Source organism: Poecilia reticulata, chromosome 20, assembly GCF_904066995.2.
Source record: "Poecilia reticulata chromosome 20, P_reticulata-male-v2, whole genome shotgun sequence".
Lineage (NCBI taxonomy): Eukaryota > Metazoa > Chordata > Actinopteri > Cyprinodontiformes > Poeciliidae > Poecilia > Poecilia reticulata.
The window spans coordinates 3,298,722-3,315,144 of record NC_088849.1 but is presented as its reverse complement, the minus strand read 5'-3'; the positions used below and the strand labels follow the sequence as shown (position 1 = coordinate 3,315,144).

The following is a 16,423-nucleotide window of genomic DNA, read 5'->3' as shown; positions in this document are numbered from 1 at the left end:
CACCTGGTGACAGTTTGAATTATGATAAAGTGAAGTGTGCAGTGGAAAAAGCTTATGAACTCGTACCCGAGGCGTGTAGACAGAAATTTCGCCGCTATAAAAAAAATCCGACAATCAGAGTTGCACTGAATTTGGGCGTGTAAAAACTGCCTCATTTGATCGGTGGTGCCTGCACAGAATGTGAAAAACTTTGATCAGCTCTGCGATCTACTTTTGTTGGAGGAATTTAAAAATGGCTAACCATTGAAAACATTGCAACTTACATTAATGAGCAGAAAGCTAAGACCGTGTCTGAAGCTGCAGTTTTGGCAGACGAATACGTGCTGAGACTCAGTTTTGTATGTGTGAGAGGGATTATATTTTTTGTATGTGTGAGAGGTGTCACGGAAGAGGCGGGGCATAATTTGGAGATCAGATCGCGCATGCGTCATACCACAGTGACTTTAGCTTCAAGTTAGATATTGGAGCTCCACGGTGCAAGCGGCGTTTAGCTCAAGGTTAATCTGATTTATGAACTCTAATTTCGGCCAGCCATTCTCTAGTGCTCCCTCCTCAAGGGCTCGTCGGTTCACTTAGGGCGATACTCCGGCGTTAGCACCGAAGTTAGCGGCCTTATAACCGGCGTATTGCCGGCGTTAGAACCGGAGTAAACGGCTTTATAGCCGGAGTAAGCGGCCTTAGAACCGGCGTTATAGAGCCGGAGTAAACGGCCTTTGAACAGGCGTTATAGCCGGCGTTAGAGCCGGAGTGAGCGCCCGGAGAACCAGCGTTAGAGCCGGAGAAGCGGCCTTAGAACCGGAATAAACCCTAGGTGAACCTCCAAGCGCTTGAGGAGGGAACAGTAGAGAACGGCTGGCCGAAATAAGCGTTCATAAATTGGATTAATTTTGATCTAAACGCCGCTTACACTGTGGAGCTCCAATATCTAACTTGAAGCTAACTTCACTGTGGTATAACGCATGCGCAATCTGATCTCCAAATTATGCCCCGCCTCTTCCGTGACACCTCTCACGCATACAAAACTTGAGTCTCTCTCACATATACAAAAAATTTAGTCCCTCTCACACATACAAAACTGAGTCTCTCACATACAAAATAACGAGTCTACATTTTATTAGTTTATATGTGCAATTTTAGTGTTGTGAATAAGACAAAAAAAATTGTTTGCGTGTGTGATATTTTAGTAGTATATGTGCGCAATTGTAGTATTTTGTGTGTGCGAGATGTTAGTACAGTGTATGTGTTCGAGAAAGATAACATTTGTGTGTGTGTGCGACAAGTTAGTACAGTGTATGTGTGTGTGACATGTTAGTACAGTGTATATGTGCGAGAAAGATACAATTTGTATGCGTGTGTGACATTTTAGAAGTGTGTATAAGCAATTTGTGTATTTTTTGAGTGTGCCTGAGGTTTTTGTAGTGTGTCAGAGACAAAACATAGATTTTGTCCTAACGGCCCCTCATAGTTTTGTGATGAGGGAGTTTTACATAAAACTTCCCCTATAAATTGAATCCTAATTATAACTTTTTCTGTTTTGGTAATAAACCTGCTGTTGGGGTGTTAAGGAAGTTGTAAAGATGGGATTGGCACTTTTTCAAGCAGCAGGCTTCCAAAGTATATCTTCAAGGTACAAAACAGTGAATCCATAATTGCAAGATTTCAAACCACTGTTTAAAACATATTTACCAAAAATTATTGAAGTAAGAATTGAGATCATTCCTGACTCACGAGCCACTTCCTACTATTCCCCTTTAAAACACATAAAGACCTACAGATCCCCCAAACAAGTCAAGTTATTCCAACTACAGCAGCCTAATTATTTCAATGTGTCACACACAAGAAACAACTCAGTACGGCTAAAAAGGCTGAGCAGACCTCCATAGGTAAAGAGTGCCAATAATGCCCTTTCGCAACATCCTGAAAATAGGCTTTCATAAAACGCAATCTCTTTGAACAGCCGTATTAAATGTGAATTCTGCCAGAGCAAAGCAGTAGGACTGACCCCGGGGAGCAAGCAGAACGATAAATGACTCAACGTGGACGACAGTTACAAACTTATTGGAAAAACTAATCTCACACTGTGCTGAGGTAGAGCCATTCAACGTCTGGACCGACTCAAAGACTCTAAAGTCGGCTGTTTAGAGGCTACAAAGAAAGGCTAACCCAATGACTCGCCTTTCAATTCTAAACAGTGCAATAAAATAATTGGAAGAATTTGAGCAACAAGAAGAGGAAGACAAAACTTTTATTTTTTCTGAGAGATCCAAACTGAATTAAAGCACAGGACTGATTGGAAAATCTATACAGAGTGAGTGAATGAGAGCCAGAGGGAAAGCTGATGTGACTCCATTTTCATTATAGTCTTGGACAAAGGAGAGACAGCAGCAGGGACAGGACCAGAGATAATGATTCTACCCATTTCCTTTGGCTGGGCCACAGGAAGCAGAGGGCCCACACACTTCAGCTGAAAAATATCCCAACACACAGACAAAAAAAAAACAATCCCACAACACAAACAAACAGCTGAAGATAGAGACAACAGCCAGCTTAGGTCTCACTACTCCGGCTACACTTTTAAATGAAGCTTGTAAGAAACAGATGTAAAACAATGTGACGTCTTATAAAGAGTTGTGTCTGTTCCCAACATTTACAGCTAGATGTTTAGTTTTCAACAAAAAGCCAACAGTTAGTTGGATTAGTTCACTGCACTGACGGTTCATCTCTGTTCCATGTTTTCTCCGTCTCTGACTGCAGTTCATTGGAAATAGATTTTAAAGCCTAATCAGAGTCAGAGACTTCCTTTGCTTTGGATTTCTTTCAGGCATGCTGTGAGACTTTCTGAGACCTTTTACCCCATAACTCATTGTGTCTGATGGGTTTTATTTAAAAGATTTGTTGATTCTGCAGGTCTGACATCAGTCAGGCAGAAATGTGACCAGTGAATTAAACTCAGCTTTCACAAAAATGTAGCCATTTTAAGGTAAGGTGTGGTTTCCTACTCATTGCTAGACTGGTTTAGTTTTTCCCCATTAATAAAATCATTCACTGAGAATTGTTTCATTTATTGACTCATCATCGTCTGATGTAAGAATCTGATCAACAAGTTGCAGAATTTAAAGACTAACTAAACCCCAAATCAATATTTAGTTTTTAGTTTTTTTACAGATAAACTACAAAAACATCAGATCTTTTTGAACTGGTTTCTAGTGCAAATATTGTAGTACACTTGAAATAAAACAAAACTTACTTAGAAGTAACTATTCAGCAAGATATTTGAGCTTGTTTTAAATAAATAACGCCTTAATGTTGATTAAATAGCTCTAGTTTCATTGGAAAATGATTTAACTTATTGCGTGAGAGAAATGTCCTGCTACAAGACATTCATTCATTAATGGTAACTAATTTAATTAAGAAGACATAATCCTTGCAAACAGCCGTTTTGAAAAAATATGACATGATTTGTAAATATTCACCTTTTGCAGATTAACTGGAAAACATAAAATAGCAATTACAGAATATTGGTAAAAAGTTAAGAATGAATATATGTTGAGGAGTGATTTTACTGTTCTATAGATCCATTTAACTTTGACCATTCAATTTAATTTGACTACGTATTATGAAAAAAATGAAGAGCTAAGTTACAGATAAAAGTTATAGATTCTCACTGTTGACAGGAGAGTAAATGTGTTTAGTATGCGAAGGCTCTACTGTACATACGGTTATGGAGACGCTCCAACCTTTTCGTTTGTAGGGAAAGCTCAACAGTCACACACTAATATGCATCATATACTATTGACTGCATTAATATTTCAGGTGTAACCATAATCACCAATGGCAGCTCAGCTTCATTCATCTGTTGAGCTGAAATTCATTTAGCTTCAACACAAACATGAACTGAAACTGAAAAGAGCCTGAAAACCTCAATTAGAAAACTAATAAAGTGAAAAACAGGCCGAGGCTCTGAAGCGCCACATAGCCGAGTCTCTTCCTTCCTCCGACTGTCTCATGTTCCAACGTTTACACATGGGGGAAAAAAAAGGAGTAAAAAAATTTACATATTTTCCAAATGCAGATTCAAGTGGTGAGAAATGAGTGAAGAAAAAAAAGGGGGGATAAAAGGCGAGGCTTTGAACCTCTGGTTTGTCAGAGAAGCTGCAGCCTGAAGCCCAGAAACGTCTTCAGAAAACACTGAAAGACCGCACAGGAAGGAAGACTGAAAACTCTCATAAAGCATAAACAATATGATAAAACCAGTGAAAGATGAGAGGAGCAGTACGGAATCTTAGCATAACCTTGTCACCTTTAGGTATTATAATGTAGGCTGAGAGCCAGCAAAGAACTGCAACAAATCCTTTTAAAGGGGAAGTGGAGTTTTTTGAGCTTTGGATCATATTATAAAGTTATTTCCTCATCATAAACAAACTTAGAATGTTGCCTTCATTCTTTCATGAATGTTTGAGAAATCCTTTAATCACCGTTGGCAACCATTCAGCTGTGCAAAAATGTCTGGGTAGACTTAGCCCCGCCTTCAAGGAAGAAGCTCCTCCTCACAGCTGCAGTTTCCAAACTTCTCCCGTGACCCCCTCACTCAGCTCCTTCAGACTAGCCAGCAGCAATTAGCAAACACCTGGTGGGACTGCACATCACTATACGAGCTACTTCTCAGTGAAAAAACGTTATAATGTTAGAGGAGTCATGTTGTGATGACTTACAGAAGGTGGAATTTCAGAAAGAGTAGCAGTTTCTTAAAGAGACAGAGGCCCAATTCCAAGGCGTTAGTCAACTTTTTATATATATATATATATATATATATATATATATATATATATATATATATATATATATATATATATATATATATAAAAGATGACAACTGCTTCCAATTATCACCACACAAAAAAACTATTTCAAAGTATTTTGGGAAACGTGGCCAGAATTTGATAATGTGATCACTTCTGCTCTAAAATCTAACATATTTAGAACAATGAATTATGTATTTCTACAGGCAACAAAAATCCCAAAAAGTTTGAGTAAAGGAAAAACCTCTAATGAATTTGTGGAAATGCAAAATAGCATTTTCACTATATTGTGAAAACACCTAACAAAGTAGTTATATGTGTAGTGTTTTCCTAATGTAGGTGTAGGCATTTCATGTACATTATGATGAGCCTGGAATTGGATAAGAACAACGCAACACAAACTAGTCGGACGTGGATAGGATTATGCTCAGAGATTGATTTTTTTTAGTTTTCCTCCAATTATGGCTTCATGTCATGAGCAATAATTATGAACAGCACTGTCCAACCCGGTCGGAGTTGAATTTCACAACAGTATTCACCTTTTTTTCCCCACTAAAACAAATTCACAGTTTTCCATCAGCAGCATGAAAACGGGGGAAGGATTTGCTTTTAGCTCCAAATCCTGGTGTTGCTTGTTGCTGTTGTTGTTGTTGTTGTTGTTATTGTGTGGGCGACAACTGTCTGCTTGTGTTCCGCATGCTTGTGTGAACATTATGTGCTCTTAGGTGGAGGTGGGCTCATTTACGGCGCAGAGCGCTAACCTCTCCCGAGAGCCTCCTGCTCTCTTAAGTGCTTTGCTTAGCTACAGCTGCTAAGCAATCCACCCCCCTTCGCCGCACCCCTCATGTCACACAGGACTCTCCGCTCCTCTGGGTGCTGAATTATCGAAGGACAGGGCTTTTAGGACACCCACACAGTCTGACTGACAGACATCTCCTAAGATTGTTGCTTCATGATGGCACCCAGCAGAGCAATCAAGTGAGCAGACTGAAAAACCTGGTGTGTTAAGTTTACAGCAGCGGTTGCGATGTCCCGGATAAGCCCCCGTTTCGCAGCGCTGTGCTTGTGGAGCAGGTCACCAGCTGGGTGCAACTGAATTAATGGTCATAAATTGATCAAATTGTTTCAGTTCAAGATGGCGTTATTACTGTTTTTCATATGCTTGTGAGTAAGCCAATACACAACGGCATCCAGTATGTTCATCCCTTGATCATCTCCCAAAGGAACTGTGTAGATCATAAGTGCCCAAAGTCGGTCCTGGAGGGCCGGCAATCCTTCACATTTTAGTTCTCTCCCTCGTGGTAATAACAACCTTTTCAGTATGTCAATGTTCTCCTAAGGCCTTTTAATGAGCCATCATTGGATCCAGGTGCGTTAAACCAGGGAGAGAACTAAAACATGCAGGATGCTGGGCCTCCAGGACCGACTTTAGACACTACTGGTGTAGATAGTGTCAATCGGCAATGGAGAAAAAGGGCAAGGAACATGTTGACACAGCACCACTAACATCCTGAAACATTCGTTTTTACGAACTCGCCACATGCTAAGCTGATAAACACATCCCTGTTGCTGGTGGATTTTCCTTCTTCCTTTTGTTTAAAGGGGCAGTGTTACGTGTTTTCCAGACACATAGTATCGTTATATAGCACGATCAAGTAACTATGTTACCTTCAGTTGTTATAACAATGCTTTACATATTTCAAACATGACTCAAAAGAAATATGACTTTGTAATTTAACACATTGAAATTGGGTCTCTGTCTCTTTAAGAAGCTCCTGTTCTTTCTGAAACTCTGGATTTAGGAAGTCAGATCAGGAGAAAAAAACTGGGACAACTTAACACAAATGAACATTCTGTCCCCTTTCTGTCAGGAGGCAGATTTGTTACATCTAGAACTATTAAATACTAATAATAATGTCAACTACGTTTCAACCCGGAGATCAACAGAACCCCACAAACTGTAACCAGTACCAAGCTACTGTTGAGCAGCAGCTTTGTTCTAATTCTTGGTGTGTGCGAGCGTGCATGCGTGCATGCGAGCGAGCGTGCGTGCGTGCGTGTGAGCATCCTGCATTTAGCTTGGATAGTTTGACTGATGAACCTGGTGAGCAACAGGACCTGGACAGCTGAGCGCAGCAGCAGGAAAGAAGATCCATCAGCACCAAGGCCCAGGGCCAGACGTGGCACCAGATGAATGAGTTCAAATCAACGTCCCTGTGTGTGCAGTGTGTGACTTCTAATGTTTTTGTCCACTTTTTTATGTATCTGCTGGACCTGTTGGTCGTGGCAACGTAGTATCTATCATTACTCGACACACACTTCTATGATATTCAGACGGCCTGGTGTGGGTAAAGAGATATTCTCGGTTCTCTTTCTCTTTATTTCTCCTCCCATGTTTGGCTGCAGCAAACAGAGGCTGGAGACGTGAAGGCAGAGGAGACGGGAGGAGGCAGCGTAGTGTTTCTGCTCAGTGTGCATTATGGATGAGGCGTGTCCACAGCGTTCCATCAGCTGCTCTCTGAGGGCCTGAAGGAGGCCCTCCGGGGTTACCTGCATGTGTGTGTGTGTGTTATAGATGACTGGGACAGAGGATTCAGTGGGGTCACAGTGAGTAAGCACTGAGAGGTTATGTTCTGAATAGAACTGGCAGTTTGCAACATTTGACGCAGTAAAAGTTTTTATATGCGGCCCCTACATAACAGAGCTGGTTTAACAGATCAAAGGTTTCTAATATTTCTGACCATATTAAGAATTTCTAACAAACTCAGTGTGTTCAACTACTAACAATAGTGTTTCCATTACAAATATGCACAAAAGTTTGTCAATATTTCATCATAAAAAAAAACATTATTTCGCAGTTGTGATTAAAATCACACATGAATAAGTTTGTTCACGTAATAAAATCATAATAAAAATGTTCCGCCGTCATCCTCCAACTACTTCCTGTCTTCTTTGTGGTTTGCGGCAGTGGCAACATCTGGCTACTGATAATGTGACGTGTGATGCAGAAAAGTGATTCCATTGCAATTTTGTGAAATTAACCAACTTCGATACAAACAAAAAACATCCTCAATCTAAAACCAAAACCTTTTCACTGAAAATTTGAGTATTTCCGAGCATGGCGTGTTTCCTTTAGGCAAATTTGTATTCATAATTCCAATTTGTGCAATTTTATGGTCAGTGGAAATGCAGCTAGTGAGTGGTTCTTCCAAAACCAGACCAAATTACTCTTACACAGAAAATAAAATGTTAAAAAATACTTGTGTGAAAATCAACTTTTACATCTTAATGGGATAAGGTCATCATGCCGACCCCTTCATCTGTGAAGCACAACCTGAAAAAAATTGACTTGCTACCAGCAGAGTTATCAACCTCGTCAATTCCACGGCTGAAGACCAGAACAGGGATGGAAACAGAATTGGATTTATGATTCATATTCCATCACCATCCAACATGTATGAAAGGAATGCGCAATTAGTTCTGACTGTGTAAACTTTATCCCTTGTCAGGAATGTTGTTGACTCCCAAAAATGACCTCAATCTGTTTTCTAAAAGGTTTCTGATGTACGACTCCCATCTCAACTCTTCAGTAAAACACTGGAAAACCAGATTCCCCCAGATCAGACCTGAACAGGCAGAAAGTCTCCCTAAGCTACTATGAGACAACTGGCTGCATGTTTGCATCTGCCCTCTTTGTTTCTAATCTCCACTTCATGGTTTACCTTTAATTTCCTTCTTCTCTGCTGCTTTGGTGTCTGTGTGCAGGTGGAAAACATCGAGCAGACTCCCTGGTCTTTACACAGAGACTTGGTGACTCGAGCACCATTGAGGCTCCTTGTCGCCATGACAGCCACTTATCGTTCTGTCATCTGGTTCTGATCCAGCTGCTATGTTCCCAGAAATACATGAGAGACTTCTTTGAAGTTGTCTTTCTTTCTTCTTTTTTTTACATTATTATTTAAACAAACATGTGACAGCATATTAGGGACAGAAAAAGAATTTAGTAAATTTCCACCAAAAAATTCAAAAATTTCTGATCATGACAAGTTGAAAATTTGCTTGAATAAAACCCTCAAAATTTTATAATAATTTCAGAAATTTTCAGTTTTAAAACAGCAAAATTTACAAACTGAGAATCAGTTTTTTGACTTGAAACTCAGAAATTTTGAAACGTAGGTTTTTTTAGCATTTTTTTCTAACTTTCAGAGCTCACAGTTCCTTTTTCTGTCTATCTACAAAGCCTTGATATACCGTCGAACAAATTAGGTAAAAAAGAGGTGGGATTTTGTTGAAATACTTCTAATGGAACAAAAAAGTAGTTTATACACCAAGAAAAAATGACGTCAAACAAAACAATTACTACTTAAAAGAAACCTCCTCTCCAAAAGCTTGGAACTAAAACCAAATCTGTTAAAAATTTAAATTTGAAAACTCAAACTTCATCCCCAGATTCAACTTCTCCAGGTCATGAGACCCAAAGACCGCCCAACAAAAACAAACTGCAGTCCCGACCGGCACAAAGCCCAGAGCTTCTCCTTCTCCTACCGTCTTTCCTGTACAGGTTGATCTCCACTTTCCTCTCCTCGGAGCCCAGCAGGGCCTGCGCCATCTGGGCGATGGCCAGCCTCTTGGTGTCCGGTCCATACAGGAAGTTACACGTGCAAGGCTTCTGCATGATCTCGGCCCGGCTGTAGCCACACAGGTGGCAGAATCCGTCATTGCAGAAGATGATGGCGCAGTTCTCCACTCTGGCGTTGGCGATGACGAACTTCCGACCTGAGGCAGAGGAGAGAGGAATCTTTACTACGAACTCCTAAGGAGGAGTTGATATTTAAACAAAACAGCCGCTATGATTTGTTCACGTAGCTCAAGAAAAGAGTAAAGACATGAATCAGAAAAAGTTAATAGTCCATGCATGTTCTGCAAACTTTAGAAGAAGTTGAGTGGAACTTTTGAAATCCACTTATTACCAATTATTTATTTTAAACAGGGGGAAAAACAACTGTTTTAATAGATGAGAACAATGTATTTATATCCTGAGAAAAAACGCATTGCACGGTGCAAATAGTGGTAGCATGAGTTGAGCTGCTCAACCTTGAGGTTATCACGCTTGAAAAGTTTCACAATATTAATTCTTTGAAATGTCATAAATTATTAATCATAAATGTTTTAACAGAACAATCATATCTAGGCCTTCTAAATGTTTTCTCTCTCAATTTATTTAATTATTCTCAAATTCAGCGCAACAATCACTAAATGAAGAGCTAACTATCTTGTTTTTCTTGCTTTTACTCGAGTTTTTTGAATAAATCTATTCTTTTTACATTTTGAGGCCATTTTGAGGTGGCATGAACTTTTTTTATAGTACAAATAGTTTTATCACTATATGTACTATTGTGATAACAATAAAACTATTTATTATTTCTCTTTTAGGGGCACAATTACAAAGTCCACAAAAACACAAATACTGCTGTTGAGAAACATTCCCATGTTTTTCAACAGCAAGCCATCGGTCACAAAAAACGTGTGTCACTAAACTGCATACAGTTTATGCATTTAAACATATTTTCAAACATATTTATCGATGCTCCCATTGAACAGATAGTAAAGAATAGTAAAAAAAATTAAAAATAAAAACAACCTGACAGTAAAGACAATTTTGGGGTGGTTTTAATCATTAATTTAAATTTATTTAATTTATTGTGAAAACGATAAATCAAAATTCTTACCATGGTAATAAATTTATCATGATAAATAATAAACAATACGATAAATGCCCACCCATAGCTCATCTCACAAAGGAATGGCGTTGAAGATGTTGAGCCAAAAATCAAAAAACACAAAAAATCCCACAACGTTCTGAATGTCTTGGATCATAAAAAATAAAATAAAATGAGATCCCTAATGCAAGCGACTGGAACCTGCAGCTTGAGGCTCAGACTGAAGGTAAAGAGCGTCATTTCATTTCTAACAAGACATTTTTTACCACTTAGAAGAAAAAAATCTGCCAATGGAAGTAATAAAAACTTACTTGTACATTAGTTTAGTCCTTTTTCAAGTGTGACAAGAGATTTGCTCTAGGATACTTGGTAAAATTTTGTATTTTTTTGCAGAGTTAAATTGTCCATTGTCCGGTGTGTTCTGCATCACTGATGCGATGCTGTTTCACACATTCTCCTTTTGGCAGGAACGTACCGTGCCAGATGTCATCACAAGGAACGATTCTGAAGATGGCCTGAACACTGAGGTCGTTTCTTGGGTAAGTGTTTTCAATTAAGCTGCATCACAGAGAGTCCTCAGGAGATCAGGAGAACAGCTAAACTAACAACCAGAAGGGAGGCAAGACTCTGTTCTCAGTAAAGATGTCAGAGAATCAGTTCAGTTTTCATGGATTCATTTTAACAGCAGTTTATTCACTTCTGTTCAGATTTACATCCCGCCGTTTATCAAGAATTCATCCATCTGATGTGAGCTTTTTCTCCTTTTTAAGGAGTTATTCTGCGTTTGTTTCGGGTGTCATGTCATACATTTGTAAACTCCTACATGTAAAAGCCCTTTGTGTCTGCGTCAGCTGTTAATCAGCCTGTTGGATGTGCGTCCTCACCGAGTGTGTGTGGGTGTCTTTACTGTCTCGTCAGCATGCAACACAGCAAAAATATAGAAATATCGCTCCATGATGGATAAAAACATTTTTTTTTTTAAATCTGGAATTTCAGATAGTTTTACCACAAAACAATAAGATGTTTGAAATACAATGACAGGTGACATGGTGCTTCAGGACAAAAAAAAAAGGGGGGGAAAAAAGGCTTATTTTTTATTTTTATTTTTTGATAAAAAATGTTACCCTCCTACTCTGGCCATCCTTATGAACATTTCCACTGATTTTGAGTTATTTCCTTAAATTTCAGTTATTTGCATCTATTAGTCAGAAAAGTATTGGATATGACCTCCAGGGAACCACAGGTGACAATTATCCACAAATAAAGTAAAACAGAACAGTGGTGGACCAATCTGCCAAAATGACTTTATTAACACAAAACACAGAAGGTCTAAAGTGACGTCCCACCTGCATTGGTTAAGGCCAATGTTCATGATGCAACATTAAGAAAGAGACAGGGAAAACAAGGAACTGGTGATGTGAAACTTACTGCTGACGAAACACACACACACACATCTACAATTAGACTGAGAAGACACAAGTGGAACTTTTTGAAAGAAGAACCTGGAACCAAAGAGTCCAACACGGTGGTGGTAGTTTACAGAAAAATATGAATGGATATGGTTCTTCAATGGGTCAGCAACACCTCAATGTGTAAAGCACTCTGCATGTTGTCGTGAAAACGTCCCAGCATATCAAAGTTACCTGAACGGTTCTGGTTCTTTCATCCTGATGATGAAAACCTCGGCAGATTTAACCGAAGTGTTTCTTTGTTTCATCAGGCTCTTCAGAAGATTTTCTCTAAGCAGTAAATCAAAGGCCTGAGATAAGAAGGTACGCATACACACCAGCTCTTTATTGAGAGGAAGGTTCATAAAAACACTTTTGCATTTGCTTTCTCCTGAACATTTGTAATTTGCTGATTTCAAAGATGAAAAACTCAAAATTCACAGCCCATTCAGGACCTGTGAGTTTGTTTTTCATCCTTGAGCATTTTAAATGTTTCATCTGAGTGTGTGTGCGTGCAGGTGTGTGTGTGCAGGTGTGTGTGTGTGTGTGTGCGCGCGCGTGTGCGTGCCATGGCCCTGCCTCCACCATGACTTTCTGATGATTTATTCCTGCTCCAACATAAATACACTGCAGTAAATGTCAAAAATGACTTAAAAGAAATTTGACTTTGATTTTACACCTTCAAATTGGACCTCTCTCTTTAAAAAGCTCCCGCTCTTTCTGAAACTCCGCCTTCAGGAGGTTTTCACAACATGGCTCCTCTATTAGCCCTTTGACAACGTTTGCTTTTGATGAAGGAATAACATGATAGCATGATGTCGATTTTACATGACACTGCAGCCCACCGAGCATCAATCACTCAGTCAGTCACACGCTGCATCAATCAAACTCGTCTCTGCTCGTCTTCCCAGCACAAAGTGGAGGTCAGGCGGAGCAGGACTGCTGGAGGAAACTGTCCTTGTCTGTCCGTCTCTCCCACAACATTATCACAGCCTCCGCCTCGTTCCTTCAGAAGGGAAAGCCATCATCTTTCCCTTCTGCCTGCTCCAGGTTCAACAGGCTGCACTCACAGGAGACATAATGTTCACATATTCATGGAAACACTGGAGAGCACTGGGCGGATGTGCCCGATAGGCTGGCTCTGTGAATTAGTGGCAGCAGCAGGCCTCAGAGGCTCATAAAAGCTGATGGGTTTGTCTGGCCACACTGAAGAATAGATAATATTAAACTGGAAACATGTTTGTGTGCAAGTGTACTTCTTATGTTTTATTTTCCAATAAGTGAATTAATGGTTTTTAGTGAGTATTTAAGGCCAAAATAACTAAAGATTTTCTTTTTCCCCAAATGAGGCCCTTAAGAAGACAGATGTGTAAAGGTAGCTATTACTCAGACTGTATCTATGAAAGGACATAAAACACAATCTGGATGCATTCATGCCTCACACTGAATGTAAACAGTCAGTCAGAAGAAATTCACCAGGTCAGAGAGGGAAGCAGGGATTTACAAAAGCTGAAAGATAATGGAGAACACAAAGCTTACAGTCTGGAATTATTGTTCACACATGCACACAACAACCCACCCGACCACACCAAGGGACAAGGGTGTCAAGAAAATGGATAGATGGATGGATGGATGGATGGATGGATGGATGGATGGATGGATGGATGGATGGATGGATGGATGGATGGATGGATGGATGGATGGATGGATGGATGGATGGATGGATGGATGGATGGATGGATGGATGGATGGATGGATGGATGGATGGATGGAGAGGATTAATCTGCATATCCACTCCAAAGACAGTACCAATGTTGTGCCCAAACAAAACAAATGCAGGAAAAATGACCCAATTTCAACTATTAAATTATAAAACCCTAGAAGAAATTATAAGTCAATTAAGCTCCAGTTCCTGCTGTCTGGATGTCCTACCCACACATTTCTTTAAGAAAGTCCTGCCTGTGGTTGCTAATGATCTGATCCAAATAGTAAACTCATCAATCTCTTCAGGTGTTTTCCCCCAGGCTTTGAAAACAGCAGTTGTCAAACCACTGATAAAAAAGAACAATCTGGACAAATCACTACTGCAGAATTACAGGCCGATCTCCAACCTCCCATTCATCAGCAAAATTATTGAAAAAGCTGTTTTTAAACAATTAAATAACTTCCTAACAATAACAAACTGCTTTGACTCCTTCCAGTCTGGTTTTCGTGCTCACCACAGCACGGAGACGGCCCTTGTAAAAGTGTTCAATGACATTCATATAAATACAGACTGTGGGAGAACCACAGTGCTGGTTCTGTTGGACCTCAGTGCAGCTTTTGACACTGTTGACCATGACATTTTACTGAATCGACTGGAGAGTTGGATCGGACTCTCCGGTCCAGTGCTCAACTGGTTTGAATCTTACATAAAGAACAGGGATTTCTTTGTTTCAATTGGAAACTTCTCATCAGAGAGGTCAAAGGTCACATGTGGGGTACCCCAAGGTTCAATCCTAGGACCCCTTCTTTTCAATATTTATATTCTCCCACTGGCTCAGGTTATAACAGGACATAGGATTAGCTACCACAATTATGCGGATGATACACAGCTCTACATCACGATGTCACCAGGTGACTCTGAACCCATCCAATCACTGAATAGATGCTTAGAACAGATCAATGTGTGGATGTGCCAAAACTTTCTCCAGCTGAACAGAAACAAAACTGAAGTTATTATCTTTGGACCTAAAGAGGAGCGAACCAGAGTCAATGCACAGCTTCAGTTATTACAACTAAAAACCAGCGATCAGCCCGAAACCTGGGAGTAGTGATGGACTCTGACCTGAACCTTCAGAGCCACATTAAGACAGTCACAAAGTCGGCCTTCTATCACCTGAAGAACATCTCCAGGGTTAGAGGACTGATGTCTCAGCACGATCTAGAGAAGCTCATCCATGCGTTTATCTTTAGCCGCATTGATTACTGTAACAGCGTCTTCACAGGTCTGACTAATAAATCAATCAAACAGCTCCAGCTGATCCAGAAGCTGCTGCTCGGGTTCTCACTAAAACCAGGAAGATAGAGCACATAACACCAGTTTTAAAGTCCCTACACTGGCTCCCTGTAGCTCAGAGAATAGACTTTAAAATACTGATGTTAGTTTATAAATCACTGAACGGTTTAGCACCACAATACCTTAAAGATCTGTTATTGTTGTACCAACCGTCTAGACCCCTCAGATCTTCTGGTTCTGGTCTGCTCTGCATCCCCAGAACCAGAACCAGACGAGGAGAAACAGCATTCAGTTTCTATTCCAGAAAACTGTAAAACAGCTGAAACACTGGGTGCTTTTAAATCTCAACTTAAAACCCACCTGTTTAGAGTTGCTTATGGCTAAATTAGGGTTAGAGTGCAGGTTTTAATGTCTTCCATGTTTTTATGTCTTTAATGTTTTTAATTTCTTTTTCTTTCTTTTCGACGTTTTAATGATGTAATTTTTTTCTCTTTTTAATCTCTCTCTCTTTCTCACTGTTTATTTCTGTTTTTATTTTAATTATGTGAAGCACTTTGAAATGCCTTGCTGCTGAAATGTGCTATACAAATAAAATTTGATGGATGGATGGATGGATGGATGGATGGATGGATGGATGGATGGATGGATGGATGGATGGATGGATGGATGGATGGATGGATGGATGGATGGATGGATGGATGGATGGACACAACACTGGAGGGCAAAGAGACGATTCTTTTACCTGCTGCATTAGAACAATTCTGGCAACAAAATGAAACCTGGAGATGAAGGTGTTATTAATTCAGGGCAATGCGCCACGACAAAGAAAAATAATTCAGAAAAATTGTTGAAGAATAACTTAAAGCCGCTACTATTTTTTCCCACTCTCTGTCTTGGCTATGCTATTAACAGACCCATTGCCATAGCAACTGACTGACAACAGCTCCACTAGTGTATCAGGACTCGGTACCAAAAAAAACATGCAAATGTTTCCCACACAAAGAACAGAACATTCAGTCCATCACACCATTTCCTGGCTTTTTTTGTGGGGTTTTCTTAGATTATTAAGTGATCATATGAACACTGCAGTGGTTAATTAGCTAATGTAAACACCTGCTCTACAGATGAGCTGTCAGCCTTTTGGTTTTTTACTGAACTGAAACATGCAGAATTCTATGATGGAGTATTCAGGCCATTTTAGGAAGAAATAAAAAAAGTGGAGAAAATGTACACCAAAACCCAGTCATTTTGAAGATAATCTCAAAACTTTTCTAGGAAAAAACTCATAAAATTTTTTTTTTTTCAAAAAATGTTTTTTACTTTTGAAATTCATAAATGTCCAAGTTTTTTTTACAAACGTCCTTGAATTAATCTTAAAATTTCTGATATTTTATTCTGATATTATAAGTTTTTTAGAGCACAGAAAAGACAGCAGGTATAATGTGAAAACCTGCTGCA

The 16,423-nt window shown here is 39.6% G+C and overlaps 1 protein-coding gene across 1 annotated transcript in view; it reads right to left on the bottom strand.

Annotated features, from left to right (window-relative positions):
• kcnh2b (potassium voltage-gated channel, subfamily H (eag-related), member 2b) overlaps positions 1-16,423 on the bottom strand; it is a 225,380-nt gene that overhangs the window by 183,651 nt on the left and 25,306 nt on the right. The window contains exon 4 of the mRNA XM_017301923.2: positions 9,345-9,575. Within this exon, the coding sequence (XP_017157412.1) occupies positions 9,345-9,575 (231 nt within the window). The remainder of the gene's footprint in view (positions 1-9,344; positions 9,576-16,423) is intronic.